General features: G+C 36.9%; 1 protein-coding gene across 7 annotated transcripts in view; it reads right to left on the bottom strand.

The window, feature by feature from the left end:
- NALCN (sodium leak channel, non-selective) overlaps positions 1-16561 on the bottom strand; it is a 376903-nt gene that overhangs the window by 171853 nt on the left and 188489 nt on the right. For all 7 annotated transcript variants that reach the window (XM_055245146.2, XM_055245148.2, XM_055245150.2 and 4 more), the window contains 2 exons: positions 11823-11990; positions 4245-4436 (listed from right to left, as the gene is read on the bottom strand). In XM_055245146.2, the coding sequence (XP_055101121.1) occupies positions 4245-4436; positions 11823-11990 (360 nt within the window). The remainder of the gene's footprint in view (positions 1-4244; positions 4437-11822; positions 11991-16561) is intronic.

Genomic DNA, 16561 nt, shown 5'->3' with positions numbered 1-16561 from the left:
CTGGCCTCCTCCTTGTCCACCTGGAGTAAAAAACCACAGGAAAGAAAAAACACCCCATCTTTAATTTGCTTATTTTCTTTCCCTATCTCCGCCTGTATTTATGACAAAGGCTTGTTCTTTTTGTGTGGTACCAACACATATCTTTGTCACCCCACCAACTGGACCGGAACGTGTACCCTAGTTTGTCTTTCTCCCTCCATTGGACTAGTTCCTCCTAATCAATCTTTATCTGTTCCATTCATCCAATATGTTAGAAAAAGGAGGAAAATCCAAGTCATTCCTTTAATGGCCACCTTATGTATAACCTCTGGGCTTGGATTGGGAGCAGGCAGACTGGCCAACTCCTTAACATACTTTAAAGTTCTTTCAACAGAACTACAGGATTTATTAGAAGATATAGCCCAAAGCCTTATAAGAGTCGAAGACCAACTAGACTCCTTGGCTGGAGCAGTCCTCCAAAATAGACTGGGATTAGATCTTATAATGGCTGAAAAAGGGGGTCTCTGCCTCTCATTGGGTGAGGAATGTTGCTTCTATCTCAACCAATTGGGCCTAGTAAGAGATGCTGCTGAAAAGCTTAAAGGGCTACAACGTGAAAGGAATACCAAAACAACCAAATACATTCTTGGTTTAGAAACAAAATCCTAACACGGACCATCCCATTCTTGGGCCCTCTCCTAATAATATGCCTAGGACTAATGTGCTTACCTGGCTTAATTCACCTTTTTCAAAGATTTTTTAATTGACAGGATCATGGCCATCCCACAATTACCCAAAAACATCTACAGATGGCATTACTCCTACAATCAACCCAAGACCAAAGAACCCTCTGACCCCCCGCGCAGCAGGAAGTAGCCAGAAAGAACCTACCACCCCTCTTCCTTTCTATAACTGTAGGGACTGGATTGACAGAGCAGGAGATCGTCATCTTGGAGAAACACCACCATTTTAAGTTCCCCTTGATTAAAAAACCACCCAAATCAAGCACCCAAACATCAGCCTAATGCCTAATGTCAGCATAACCAAAACATTCCAACCCTAAGATAAACCCCCTCTGACCAGAAACACGCCAAGCCCGAGACAGCCTCCCCTCCAACCAGACATCCCAACCCCACAATAAACTTTCCCGCACATAGAAACATTCCGAACCTGCAATAAGCTCCCCACTTCCTACACCCTTAAATACTCTTAGTCTGTAAGAGAGAATGCTCCTGAGCAAAACTGGCCAGGAGCTCCTCTCAGGTTTATTCTCCAAAATAAACCCATCCTTGAGCTGCTTTTTGTGTTTCTTACCTCTTTAACTCTTGGAATAACCATCCCCATGTTCCCATGGGGAAGAAGGCCAGCTGCTCTTTTTATTTACCCATTGAAGGGGCAGACCCAGAGAAGGGAGGCCTAATGATGTGGCTATCATCCTGGCCTGCCTCCCTCCAGCCTCCTCTCTAGGAGTCATGCTCCTGGCCAAAATCCTATGTGTGATCCATTCAGACCTGATCACAGGCAATGGCAAGGCCTTGCCTGGGAGACCTCCCAGGGGACCACTGCCATCCCCACCCTTGACATGGTGCATGACCAGGGCACTGCCATTTCTGGAGGGACTTGCAATTTATGACTCAGCTCTGCCCTGCCAGGCCAGCTGGGATCATGGCCATAGCTGCAGTCCCAGACCAGGTGCCTCCGTGCAGAGGCCTCCTGATTAGAGCCCAGCTGAGGCACTTTCCTCCATGCTGGCTCCGTTCCTTTCTACTCCTATCCCTTCCTTCCTTATGCTTCTCCTTCCTGGGTGCAGGAATGGTTGGAACCTTTTGTTCAGGACTGCTTAGCAAGGAAAACAGCCCTCCCTCCCCCATGCCTGCTGATCCACCTGACCCTTAACCAACACCTCCGGACGCTGGAGAGCTGGGGAGCAGTGCCTACCTTTGCCTCCTGCCTGTACTGTTGCAGTGAGGGAACAAAGTCTTGATTGTAACTTTCAGCTTGGCTTGCTGTCCTGAGGATCACCTCCACACCTGTCAGCTCAACACCTATCTAAGGCCAATCTTTGTCCTCTTGCTGTGGGTACTGCCTTCTCCCACCTCTGCAGGAACCTTTGCCGTCATCCTCCTTGTCTCACCCATCTGCAACCTCACTATCTACTTGCTCTCTCTCATCAGCACTTAAACATCATATGTAAGTGCACCTGAAAGCAATAACTCAGGCATACCCTGAGAATGACCCTTCTTGCCAGACACACCTGAGTGTGTGTTCTGAGCTAGGGAATCTAGGAGTGGCCAACCCAGAGATTGACTCCTTGTTTATGAGGAACATCTGAGCCCCCATCTCCTCCTGTGGAACACTGGCTATACAGGGAATTGAGGCCCCGAGTCTGGGGTGAATTAAGATTTCCACGTGGAGGTTGCTGGGGGAGTGTGCTAAGTAAAAATGCTATGTAAATTGTATGCAGTTTGCAAGCAGGTCTGGTTCTCTGACCAGCCAGCCACCATTGGACTCCCTCCCCTGTATGTAAGCCCTCAATGAAACCCCATGTCTCGTCTGCTGGCTCTGGGTCTCTTCTTCAGCCTCTTGAACCTGGTGCCTTCCCTACTAGAGTTGATAGGAGTTTGGCATGACAAATACGATCACACTTTCAACCGACTTCAGAGTTCCTTGGCCTTCTGTCCTCCTCTTACCATTGATGGTTCTTGCTCTCTAAGTTCTGGAACAAGGATTTGCTCACCTCAGACATTTAGAACATGCTGTCCATGTGATGGGAATCTGTTCCCTTGCACTTCCTTTGGTTACATCCAGCCGTTGGAGCCACCTGTTCCCACAAGCCTTTCTGGACTTTTCCATGCCTGAGAATCCATGCCTTGCCTCTGTGTCCCCAGAGCACCTGGTGTCTGCCTTCATCAAGGCCTGTGGTGCCCTGTGCTTACCTACTGGTTCCTCCCCTCAACTGAGAATTTCTTGAGGACTTATGTCCCCATGATTACCTCAATGACCAGACTCTTTAAAGGCATTCAACAAATCCTTGGTGGCACATGAATGAAGAATCTGCATTATGAAAGGATGAATTCCAACACGGGTAGCTCAAATCATAAATTTAGCATAGGATTTTAAAAAAAATCCCTAAAATAAAGCTAAGCTATCCATTAAAATTACAGACCCTTTTGCTGTCAAAGCTTAACTTTTAAAAATATATGTTGTTTTTACCCCAATATTATTCTTCCCATATGATATGGTTTGGCTGTGTCCCCACCCAAATGTCGTCTTGAATTGTAGCTCCCATAATTCCCATGTGTTGTGGGAGGGACCAGGTGTGAGATAATTGAATCATGGAGGCGGTTTCCCCCATGCTGATCTCGTGGCAGTGAATAAGTCTCACGAGATCTGACGGTTTCATAAGAGGTTTCCCCTTTAGCTTGGCTCTCATTCTCTCTTGCCTGCCACCATGTAAGATGTGCCTTTCACCTTCCACCATGATTGTGAGGCCTCTCCAGTCACATGGAACTGTGAGTCCATTAAACCTCTTTTTCTTTATAAATTACCTAGTTTCGTCAAGTATGTCTTTATTAGCGGTGTAAGAATGGACTAATTCACCATATAATAGTCCTTACTATTTCAACTTAGGGTAAAAATACATACATTCTTTGTCTGGTCATTGTATTTTTTTATGTTTCTAAGTCCACATGGAGTTAAATTTCAAGGTCCTTCTGGTTAGGAGCTCTATCTCCTACATGAGTTTTGTTTATGGATCCATTGATTTCTAACTTCCTTTTTAGCCTAAGTGAATTCTAATGAGAAAGCTGAGAGACATTTAAAATCTGAAGAGCCTATGAATTTTATTTTATTGAAAATCAAAAGCTTCCTTCTAGATTCTGACTAACATAACAATATATAAACTATAAAACATTAAAAATATGTTAACGCTCTTGAACACAAAAATGTAAGCTTTATTTTAAAATTCTGCTGTATTTTAATTTATAGGTGCTAAGAACCCTAGCATTCAGGTTTCAGCATCTAACTCTATTAGATTATTTCCAGAATTTTAGAATTGATATATAATCTGACAATGCTGAAAATGGTCTCAAATACCTGTACCCTGCAGAAGAGACAATTTTAAATATTAAAATCTAATTATCTCAAGTTATCAAAAATAGGACAATACTTCTGAACCACTGCTAAAGTGAAATTACTTTGATGTTAATCATTATTACTAAAATAAGAATAATGAATTTAACTTACTGCATTTTTAAAATTCTTACCCTTGGAAAGGTAGTAAATCTGTCCAGTTCTTCAACAAAGCAGAACATCTGCAAACTAATTGCTGACATAACAATCAAGAGGCTGGCAGTAAACACAACCAAACTCCCAAGCTTTTTTCCAGGACCGAATATCTTGTACACAAAGTCTTCTAATGCAGGTGAAATCTTAATCAGCCGAACTACTCGGAGAACCTATCAAGGGAGAGAGAAACATTTATTTACACATATGATCATTTTTTTACACTGAATCTTAAATATGTTCATACTAAAAGATTATTTTATAGTGCTTTATGAAAATCATACCTCTGCATTTGAACATCTAGTGACTAAAAATAACAATATAATAACCATTGGCCTAGCTCAATGCCTGCCACGTAACAAGAACTTAATAAATCCCAAATGAATGGATTAACTGTTTTAACATATTATATGATTATACAAAATGATATTCATAGTGTACATATTGTTGAAATAAAATTGATATTTTTCCAATGTTCAAATATGCAAGGCAACCTTTAATTCAATACAGGTTGAACATTCCTAATTTAAAACATAAAATACTCAAAAATGTAAACATTTTGAGTGCTATATGAGGCTGTAAGTGAAAAATTCTACACCTGACACCTTTGCTTTATGATGGTTCAATGTATATACACTTTATTTCATGCATAAAAAAACTATTAAGAATATTGCATACAACTACCTTCAGGGAATGTATTTGAGGTGTTTATAAAACATAAACAATTTTTGTGTTTAGACTTGGGTCCCATTCTCAGGATATCTCATTATGCATATACATGCAAATATTCCAAAATCTGACAAATATCGAAAGCCAAAACACTTCCGGTCCCAAGCATTTGGGATACAGATATTCAACCTGTATTAGTTATATTCATTGTCTCATAAAATATTTTCCTAGGTATTATTAGAAAATCACAAGGAAATGGAAAAAGAAGCAAACTTTTGCCAAGAATCTTTACTTCTTACTGAGATTATCACCCCAATATCCATTTTCTCCTTCCTGCTTTAAAAAACAGAACTTTCCGAATTCTAACCTAGCAAGCGGCTGCCTGGGGCTATAGCCTACATACACGTTCCAGTCTCCCTTGCAGCTAGCTGTCTCCAGTGGACTGGGTTCAGACCTATGGAATGTGAGAGGAAATGATTTGTACAAGTTTTGGTGCATTAAGTTAAACTTTCTCTGAATCCTTTTTAAAATACCTTCCTCTTGCCTGGAAATGGAAACAAACAGTGTAGCCCCTTTGGACCAGAAATAGAAGGCTTGCACAGAATACGACAGTCCTGTCCAACCCGACAGGCTGGGTGACCATGGGGGGCACAGCCACCTGCTTTCCCTGCATACTCACCAACTGCTGCAGAGAAATAAACTTCTGTCTTATGTAAGTTTTATATTTTTGGATCTTTGTTATATGTACTTAACTATTCTCTCTCTATATATATACACACATATATATGTGTATGTGTGTACATTTACATATATTTTAGTCATGCATTGCATAGTAACTTTTGAGTCAAGTATGGGCCACGTATAGGATGGTGGTCCTATAAGACTTAGCTTTTCTATATTTAGCTATGTTTAAATATACAAATACTTACCTTTGTGTGACAATTGCCTACAGTATTCAGTGTAGTCATACACTGCACAGGTTTGTGGCCTAGGAGCAATAGGCCATACCATATAGCCTAGGTATATAGTAGGCTATACATCTAGGTTTGTGTAAGTAAACTCTATGATCACATGACAACAAAATTACCTAACAATGCATTTCTCAGAATGTATCTCTGCTGTTAAGTGATGCATGACTGTGTATACACACACACACACCCCTAAATATATACAGATATATTTAGATGTTTTGCATACACACATTTGTAAAAAAACATAAGTAATTAATTGACAAATTTATTCACTCATTTGTTTAACAAACATTTATTGATTACTATGTGCCAAACTTTGTGTTGGACAAATAGGATTCAATGGCTACTATTACAAAGCAAGTATAACACAAAGACACAGCTTTTAAGGACATATTTATATGATTAGTATGTATAAATTAGTACATAATTAAAAGCTGAAGTATATAGTGTGAAAAATACAACTTTTCATTAAGTCTAAGATGTCATCAATTTTGTATGTAGCTCTAAGAAATAAAAAAATGCTGCCAATTAAAGTATAACACACCACTGATTATAACAGCTCCCAAATTCAGAGATATTAACATAGGAAAATTGCATTCTTGGCATAAATGAAATATAGTTTATACAATGATCATCCAAGATTTTTTGATGTCAATAAGAGATTGAGTTGTCTGTTAAAGATGAATAGTGTATTTGGAATACAGTAAGAAACAGAAAATTCATTTTTAAAAATTAGATTTTAATTTTTACATGTCTAAAATAACATTTGTTTGTTTTTGGCTTCCCAGTGCCTCTAGCTTCTTCACCTCTGCCTAGTTTTCCTTTGGCAAATCATTCCTACCCCAGTCTTAGTACAGAGGTGCAAAAAGGACTCCCCAACCCTCATGATCCAGATCTGGCCAGAGTATTCACAGTCATCTGAGTCATCCTCAGGGCTTTTGCTGGATGCCTTTAATAAGAAATGTTCTATTTCTTTTTTTTTTTAATCCCCAATGGGCACTGCTGTAAGAGTCACACAAACTATGAGCTCCTGGGAGCCATCTTTGCCTTCACATAGAGAAGACTAGCTTAAGAATGACACCGATACACCAACAGAAGAAAGGTAGGTGAAGATATACACTAAGCCCCTGACACCATATCAGCCTCTGAATTTTGCCATACCTGAAACCACGTTTACTGCATTTACTTTGATTTAACAGGAAATATCAGTGGTCAGTCTTATTCCTATTGTCTGCAGAATGCAAATGATATGGTTTACAGCATGTAAGTAAACCAATGGAAAAAAATGACTAAAGCATGTTTCCTTCATGCTAATTTGCAATTTTTAAACGTATGTAAGAAATTATGTTGTTCAAATTAAGCATCATACCACGTGGTGCAGCTACCAATTTTTCCTGCTGTAATTCTTTTCTTTTCTTTTTTTTTTCTGAGACGGAGTCTCACTCTGTCGCCCAGGCTGGAGTGCAGTGGAGCGATCTCGGCTCACTGCAAGCTCCGCCTCCCGGGTTCACACCATTCTCCTGCCTCAGCCTCCTGAGTAGCTGGGACTACAGGCGCCCGCCACCATGCCCGGAGAATTTTTTGTATTTTTAGCAGAGACAGGGTTTCACCGTGTTAGCCAGGATGGTCTCGATCTCCTGATCTTGTGATCCGCCTGCCTCAGCCTCCCAAAGTGCTGGGATTACAGGCGTGAGCCACCGCACCCGGCCATCCTGCTATAATTCTTAACATACATTCCCAAATCAGGACATATTACTCTCAGATAATCTATACAAAGAACAAGCAAACAGCTTTACCATAAGAACTATTAAAGTATTAACATTCAGGTTAATTTCCAGAATAATAATCCGGAAAGATTTCACATTTTTATCAGATTTGTCTATTCCCAGACATAAATAATTCAGTACCTAACTGTAAACAGCTTGAAAAAAATGGAACTATTTAATACCACTTCCACATAGGTGATTTGATCAGCATTTTCAAAGGTTAAACTTGCATTCCTAGAAAGGAAAAATCCCTGTCAGTGAGTCTAATTGTGCCTTTTCATTTATTCAGGGATCAGTAGGTTTTTTACTCTATCTACCCTACAAAGCTTTTTGATTTTGTGTTCCTATAGATACAACATAAAGTAAACCATACTCTCAAAGATAAGCACTTCAGAACATGCTGTCTCTAAAACACATTTTCCTGGTCACATTTCTGAGTCCGTCTCTTAAAGGTCACTCTGTTGATTTGTAGTGAGATGCTGTAGAAATTGCATAGTTAAGAATATGAACTCTGAAATTCAAGTTCTTGGGAAGAAGTTTTTTTTTTTTTGAGACGGAGTCTCGCTCTGTGGCCCAGGCTGGAGTGCAGTCATGCGATCTCAGCTCACTGCAAGCTCCGCCTCCCATGTTCACGCCATTCTCCTGCCTCAGCCTCCCAAGTAGCTGGGACTACAGGCGCCCGCCACCAGGCCCGGCTAATTTTTTGTATTTTTAGTAGAGACGGGGTTTCATCATGTTAGCCAGGATAGTCTTGATCTCCTGGCCTCGTGATCCACCCACCTCGGCCTCCCAAAATGCTGGGATTACAGGCGTGAGCCACCGCGCCCGGCCGGGAAGAAGTTTTAGCTCCATCATTTGCTAGGTATGCAGTCTTGGGCAAGTCAACAGATTTCTTGAGACCTCAGTTTACACATACAGTCCTTATCTCAGGGCTTGTTATGAGAAACAAATGAGACAATGCACTCAGCAAGGTGCCCGACACACAGAAAATTCACAAGAAGCACCAGTCAATATCATCATGATGATACAGATATGTAAGAACCACAGCATTCTGCAAGACCTTATGATTTCCCACTGGGCATGCTGCCCTGCATTGGTTGCAGCCCAGCCACACTGGCCTTTGTGCTATTCCTTGAACACATCAGTCATGCACCCTGCTCAGGACATGCTCAATGTGATTCTCTCCACCTGGAATGCTTCCCCTCGGACCTCCTTACGGTTTGCTCCTCCACTTCATTCAGTCTGCTCAAACCTCACCTCTTCAGAGAGGGCTTCTATGGACAACTAATCTAAAATAGTCCCTACTACACAATCTCTATGCTTTTTACCCTGCACACTTCTTCCTTAAGACATTTCCAGTACTTGTACTTCACATTCCTTTGTGTACTTCTTTGTGAACTGTTTGCCTTTAGAATTTCAGCTTCATAAAATGGGAACCCTCTCTGCTTTGTCCACTGCCCCATCTTCAGTATCTGGAACAGTGGCCGACACATAGCAGAAGCTCAGAAATATCACTTGAATAAATACATGAATAACATCAGTAATTAGTCTAACAGATAACTAATATTTTAAAGGAAGCCACTTTGCACTAAATATTACTTCATTTAAATGCGACAAATATGAGATTGTCTAAGGAAAGACTTGTTGCCAACACAGTAAAGAAAGGTTGGTTGAAATGAGAAGTGTGAGGACCAATAGGGAAGACCAATGTGGGCCTTTATACAAAGAGCCACTCTGTCTGGTACAGTGGATCCCCCACATGCAAATTTGCAAAAACGCTTGTGACACCTAAGTTTCTCAAGAGATTTACTTTCTAGCCACAAATTAACTGAGATCATTTTTATTCATTATCAATACATTAGAAAAACATAAGCATGGCCAGGTATAGAGAGATACAAATGAAAATCACTTAATCATTAACATAAATTAAACAGAACCAATTACAGAATAATCCAAAATCAAAGACAGAACTGAAATTGCAAACTTCACTATGATTTGACTATCTATCTACTATCTATCTATCTATCTATCTATCTATCTATCTATCTATCTATCTATCTATTATCTATCATCTATCTATCTATCTATCTATCTATCTATTATCTATCTATTATCTATCTATCTATCTATCTATCTATCTATCTATCTATCTATCTATCATCTATCTATAAAATGGTTACAGCCTTGCAGGCTAATATTAGATATTTTGTAAAAAACAGACTAGTAGGAAAATCAGACATGGTGACAAGAGTAGGAAACTGGAGATGACTAATAATTTCTAATAAATTGGTTTATTTCTCTGTAGTCATTTTTTCCATTGTGTAGGTATTTTACATATGTATATAATAAATATATACATACATATATGTAGTTATGTGTATAATATAATTTATACTGTTTATCGTTTAAATAAAACAGTCATATTTCTAAGTTATAAAAAACTCGTCATAATTATAATTTTATGGTTAAATTCACATTATGACTTATCAAGCTATTCCTCAAATGTTTGTCATTTAAAGTTTTCTTTTTTCTCTCATTAACAATTCTGTGATAAATATTTTGCACACAAATGTTGATATTTTCTAACTTTTTACTGAAAAACGGCATGTCAGAGACTATAGCAATTTTAAGGCCCTGAATATATTTTATACTGTACCTTTGCTGAAATAGGCAACACCAATTTTCTTAATTTGGCTGCTTTAATAGCTTTGTAAAAAAGGTATGCTGTTGTTTTGATATAAAGGATATTCTCTATAATTATGTGCAATGATGCCCTAAGGTAGGTACTCAACGGCCATGATAACTTTGTGAATCTAGAGAGCAGTGCACAAGAGCTTATAATCACATGAATGTTTGGAAAGCACATTTTGTATCAAGAGTTTTAAACATATATATCTCTTGCCCCAGCCATGTCACTTATGATAGCCAAGCTTCAGGATATAACTCAATAAATGAGGAGAGATTTACATCCATGGATGCTGAGGGAAGTGAGCACTTGAACTATGAAAACCTTCTGTGGTTTCAATATGCTTAGCTGTGATTACAAGGGCTCAGCTTTTTGCCTGGGTTTGTGGGGGGTTTTGCTTTTTACTTTTTGTGAATTATATTTGCATGTCCTTTCCCCCAGGTACTAAAAGTGTCTAGTTACATGTGATCTGGCAGATAAAGTGAGTATTGTTCTGAAAATAATACTTTGGTATTACTAATAAATAAAATCAATACAGTTGCAATGCATGTTCATTTTACTAAGGGGTTAGAGTCCTGTTTCTCAAAATTACTTCTTTAAAATTCTACTGTCATTTTATTTCCCAAATATTTAACAATATCTATTTAGAAAACAATCAATGCGCATTCTGGTGTTTCCATGATAAATTGTATAAATGACCAAGTTTGAATCAGGAAAATGACTATATCTGAGGTGTTTTTGACTAGAATACCATGTAGACATATTTTATCATTTTGACTAAGTATTTACCAGGACAGTGAGCACGTTGCTATATTCAATAATAACAAAGAATGTAACTAATAATTACTGTTTATTGCATAATTAGAAAGCAATGTGACTCCATATATCACATTTTAAAAAGATATCCAATTATTATAAGTTAAATAAGAATTATAAGTGCCATCATGAAGTAAGTAACAGACATTTATAAATAATACTGTATGACTAATTACAATCTGTAAAGGTAAGTTTTATAAACCTTTAATATTTTCATTATAAATCATTGTTGAGCCAACACTTAGCCTTATCAAGAAGGAAGATAAACACTTGGGATTAAATTAATGTTTCCTACTCTTTAAAGTTTGTGCCCACATCTTACGTAGTTTAAAATTTGATACACATGTATAGATATATGTTATCCATATATAAAAATATGTGTATCTATATACTGCTAATTTAGGAAAAGTAAGTAAAATATCTACATTGTTCCTGTGAATTTTCAGGAGTTTTAAAAGGCAATTGTTACAATTTATGAATGCACTTTTCTAATTTTTAAGATGTCATTGTGCCTTTCTCAAGTTCATACTTACCATAATAGTTATATATAAATATCATATATAATTCCATGTGGTTGTTAAAATAATGTGACAGGTATTTACTCGGGAAATAAAGAAATTTCTAAAGACAAATAGGCATTATTTGTATTACCTGAAAGTACGTGAATTGTGAATGATAAAGATCTGGATATACATGAAGAGTAGTTCCAATTACGAGTAGTAGTTCGAATTTGTGGAGAGATGAGCTAATATATCCAGTAAATCCCAAACACCATATCTTCAGAAGTGCTTCCAAATCAAAAAGTACTGTAAAAGCCACCTAGAGAAACAAAGAAACATTGAAATTGAAATTCAAAACTATAATTTATTCTAAATTATTTCACATATTTGTCAGTGTATGAATTTTTGCCACTATCGCATACACTAAGGCGCCCCATAAGGTCAAGAATGACATTTTACTTTAAAAGTGTATTTGAAACACACCAACTAGAACACGGTAGACCAAAACAATCTTAAGCAATTATAAAAACATGTTACAATTTTGAATGTGAGTGGCATTATTTCTTTATTATCTAGATTTGATATTATTTTAAAACCATTATTATTTAAAGACTTTCTATGTACACAAAAGTCTGAATTTTTTTGTACGTTGTATTTTTTTAAGATAAAATTAATTTAACGTACATGGCATATTATAAAATAACAACTTACATATTACTAACCTAATTAAACCAAAATTTAAGTTAAAATATCATTTATTCCTTTATGCTTCAGGCCATATGGCAAAAGAGAAATTGGGATTTCATACCAAGCAATTGATCTATGTGTGCATATGCAAATAAATCAATATGTTACTTTACTATTAATAAAATTAATGATCAATATTAGTATATTAACACATTTATTTGATCTTTTAATCTCTCACATGCATTCTATGAATTTACTATTCCAAATAACAATATTTTAAAACACACACATAAAGACAGCATGTTATTTCCTTTACATGTCCTATGAACAAGAATTTTAATTTTGTAAAGGAGATTGCAACTGGAATTAAAATTTGCAATAAAAGATTAACTTCTAATTAAAGACTATGAGGGTGACTACTGGGAATAGTCATAATACGTCCCTCTGAGAAGACACTACATGATTTATTGAAGATAGGAATATAGCAGAGCTTGCTTCTCTTTTTCTAGACTAATGTGGAGTATTAGAAGGGATTTTCTTCCACTCACACACGGAACATGTGGGGAAAATGCAGTTTTAATAAAAGTGTTTTAAGAAATGAAACATTAAAGGCACTGCAGATAATTTAGATGTGAAGAGGAAATTAGCATCACTTCTCAAATCTACCATTTCTGTAGATTTTAGTTGCTTTTTAATTTTAATTGCCATTTCCCTCCTTAACAAATGTAAGAAGGTAATATATTTTAAATTTGAAATGATCTTCAGTCCACAAAACACGTGGATGAACTCCCTTGCCTACGTTTCTCAGGTATTTCATGTTAATGTCATGTATATTCTTTCCTTGATCATCTGCATCTTCATCCATACATATGCAATCACATAAACAGGCTTGCAATTACATGTTTTTACATGAGATGTAAAAACAATTGTTACAATTTATGAAAGCACTATTTCTAATTTTAAAGATGTCATTGTCCTCTCTCAAGTTCATACTTTCTATACAATTACTAGGTATAAATATTATGTACAGTTCTATGAAGTTGTTAAAAATAATGTGACAGGTATTTACTCTGGAAAGAAAAAAAAATTCTAAAGACAAATAGGCATTCTTGGCATTACCTAAAGTTATATGAACTGTGAATGATAAAGATTTGGTTATGCAAGAAGACTATATATCACTCTGCAACTTGCTTTTCTGACTCACTAACAATTGTGGATATCCCTCCAGATTAAGGGATATAGGTCCTATGTTTTATTTATCAGCTGCATAATTTCCCATAGTGTTCAACATTTATGTAACTCAACATTTTCTCTACTAATTCATTGGTGGGTGGTATTTGCAGGAATCATCAGGAAAGGTGGTTAAGCACGTTGCTACTTCAATAAAAAGGCTGCACTAAGCATCCTTCCTCAATACCAGTATTTATTGAGGCTTTCATATCTATAAATAGATTTCCAAAGTTGGTATTGCTGGGGCAAAGACAGATTTGTGTGTTTTAAGTTTAGAAAATATTAAAGTGATTATTTTCAAAATATTATAAAAAATCATTTGCCCTTCAGCAATACAGGAAAGTTTTCTTGTCTCAAATCCATGCCAATATTAGTGTAATCAAACTTATTGTTGCTCATCTGTTTATATGTTTATTAATCACTTTAATTTCTTTTTAAAGCAATTAAATGTTACTTTTCATAACCTTGACACTATTATATGGTGTTATGTTGTGTTTCTTATGCGTTTTGGGAGTTGTTGGTATTGAGGACAATAATCTTTGCTATATATACTGCAAACATTTTTTCCCTAGCCAACAGTCTGGTTTCTAACTTTGATATCATTAGTGCCACAAACATAAAATTTACATGTTCACATATGTCTACAACTTTATGATATTTTCTTTACCTTTTACATACAAAATAGAACTTTAAGAAGATTAATACTAGTCTTCATATCCAGGAATACACTCTTTTCCTATTTATTTGAACTGTATTTTATATTCTTTAATAAATTTTTTCCATATAAATATCCTAAATATCCTATCCCTCTCCCTCCCTCCCTCTCTCTCTCTCTCTTCCTCTCTCTCTATGTATTTTTTCTTTTTTACTATTTCTACCTAGTAGTTCCAGTGGGAAGAAAAGCTATTGATTTCCCTACATTGACCTTCTGTAGCCACTTTACTAGATTCTTCTATTAATTCTAATATTTTTCATAAAGTCTCATGAGTTTTATAGAAATATGCACATTTCATCTGGAAATAAAATAAGATTATTTCATTTTTAAGATTTATTTTGGAGTTAATCATATGAATGCATTAGTTATAAAGGTACAGTTGTATAATGGTTGCTAAATACAAAATGGTAGTAATAGGAATCCATAACTTGCTCCTTGTTTTCAATGAAAGTTTCTTCAGTGTTCATATATGTGGTTGAAATGAGTCTTGGTGATTAATTTTTATCATGTTTAAAGACTTTCGTTTTCTTCCTATTCTCCTTCAAAGGATTTAACCTTTAATTAATTGAGGCAATGAAATATATCACAAGAGCTCCTGATGTTAACCATTTATTTATTTTTGGAAAAAATCTCTAGATGATAATGCTAACATGTTGGATTTTATCGGGTAATATATTTTATTTATAATTTTCACAGTTACTGTTTTATGTGAAATTGGCCTATAGTTTTACTTGTATATCATTATCAGGTTTTGGCTAAGATTATGCTAGCTTTATCATTTGTACTGTGCAGTTTTTATCTTTTGTATGATAATTTCTGAAATAAAATGAGAATTAGCACACCTTTAAAAGTAGACAGAAAGCGCCAGGAAACCCACATAGGCACAGGCCTTTTGGTGATGGTGGAGCAAAGCTGTCCAATGCTGTTCAAATCACGTTTCTTATCTCATCCATCAATTTGGCAGTTTGTATTTTGCCAGGAAATCATTGATTGTCTCTAGATTTTCAAGACCTGCATTTAGGGTACATATTTTTCCAGAAAGAATTGGTTCTTCCAGGGAACCTGGGTCATCTTAGAAATTTCGGTTCCTCTTTAAATCAACTTTTGGCTGCTGTTTCTCAGATTCTGGATGTAATGGGATTTTGAGCTCCAGCCCCACGAGTGGGCAGGCTGTCTTACACAATTCAGTAGAGATAACATGATAACCTTTTTTTTCTTTTTTGAGACAGAGTCTCACTCTGTCACCCAGGCTGGAGTGCAGTGGCATGATCAATCTTAGCTCACTGCAACCTCTGCCTCCCAGATTCAAGTGATTCTCCTGCCTTAGCCTCCCAAGTAGCTGGAATTACAGGCACATGCAGGCGTGGCTAATTTTTGTATGTTTAGTAGAGACGGGGTTTCATCACGTTGGCCAGATTGGTCTCGAACTCCTGACCTCAAGTGATCCACCCACCTCGGCCTCCCAAAGTGCTGGGATTACAGGCGTGAGCCACCATGCCCGGCCAGAGATAACATTTTTGATCTGCCAGGGGTCAAGGTCCAGACTGATGATCCCATCCTTTCCCTCTGAGGGATAGGATTTTCCCTTCCTGATGTTATGTGGGGCCTCTCTTCTGCCTCTTCACTTTGCACAGGCCTCTAGTCGCTTCCATCCTGGACACACTCCTGAAAACTGCAAGTTCTGGCCACAAGGATATGCAAATGCCCTCAGGGCAGCCACTGCCTGGGGGCCCACCTGGTATTCTGGACTCATGTCACATTTAATTTTTAGCCTCAAGAATTTTCCTTAATTTTTTGCACACTCTGCTGAACATTTAAAATGTTTTAATATTTTAGGTGTTTTGTAGAAATGATTTTTAGCTACCTTGCAGGGCCACTTTGTACGTGCTTACTATAAGCAGTGTACAATTTTATTTTGTTTTTAAACATACCCAGATTTTCAAGGGTTTTTGATAGGAAAATTCAACCTGCTCAAACAAAATGTACCAAACTTATACTTGGTCTTACGCTTCATGTTTATTTTATGTCATTGCTATTTCATTTTTAACTTTATCTTGTCTTTTTTTTAACTTGGTAAACTATTTGCTAATTTCTTTCCCCCTTCATTAATTTGGACACACTACTTGGTTTTTCTAATCCCCTGGTTTAATTCTCAATGGTTAGATATCAAACCAATACTTTTTTCTTATTGCTTCACAATTAAATTGCTGGCTCACTCATCCCTCCACCCCACACATCTGCAAACTTCATAGTACACT

The sequence above is a fragment of the Symphalangus syndactylus genome, chromosome 15, assembly GCF_028878055.3.
Source record: "Symphalangus syndactylus isolate Jambi chromosome 15, NHGRI_mSymSyn1-v2.1_pri, whole genome shotgun sequence".
Taxonomy (NCBI): Eukaryota; Metazoa; Chordata; class Mammalia; order Primates; family Hylobatidae; genus Symphalangus; species Symphalangus syndactylus.
This window is presented reverse-complemented; position numbering and strand designations above follow the sequence as displayed.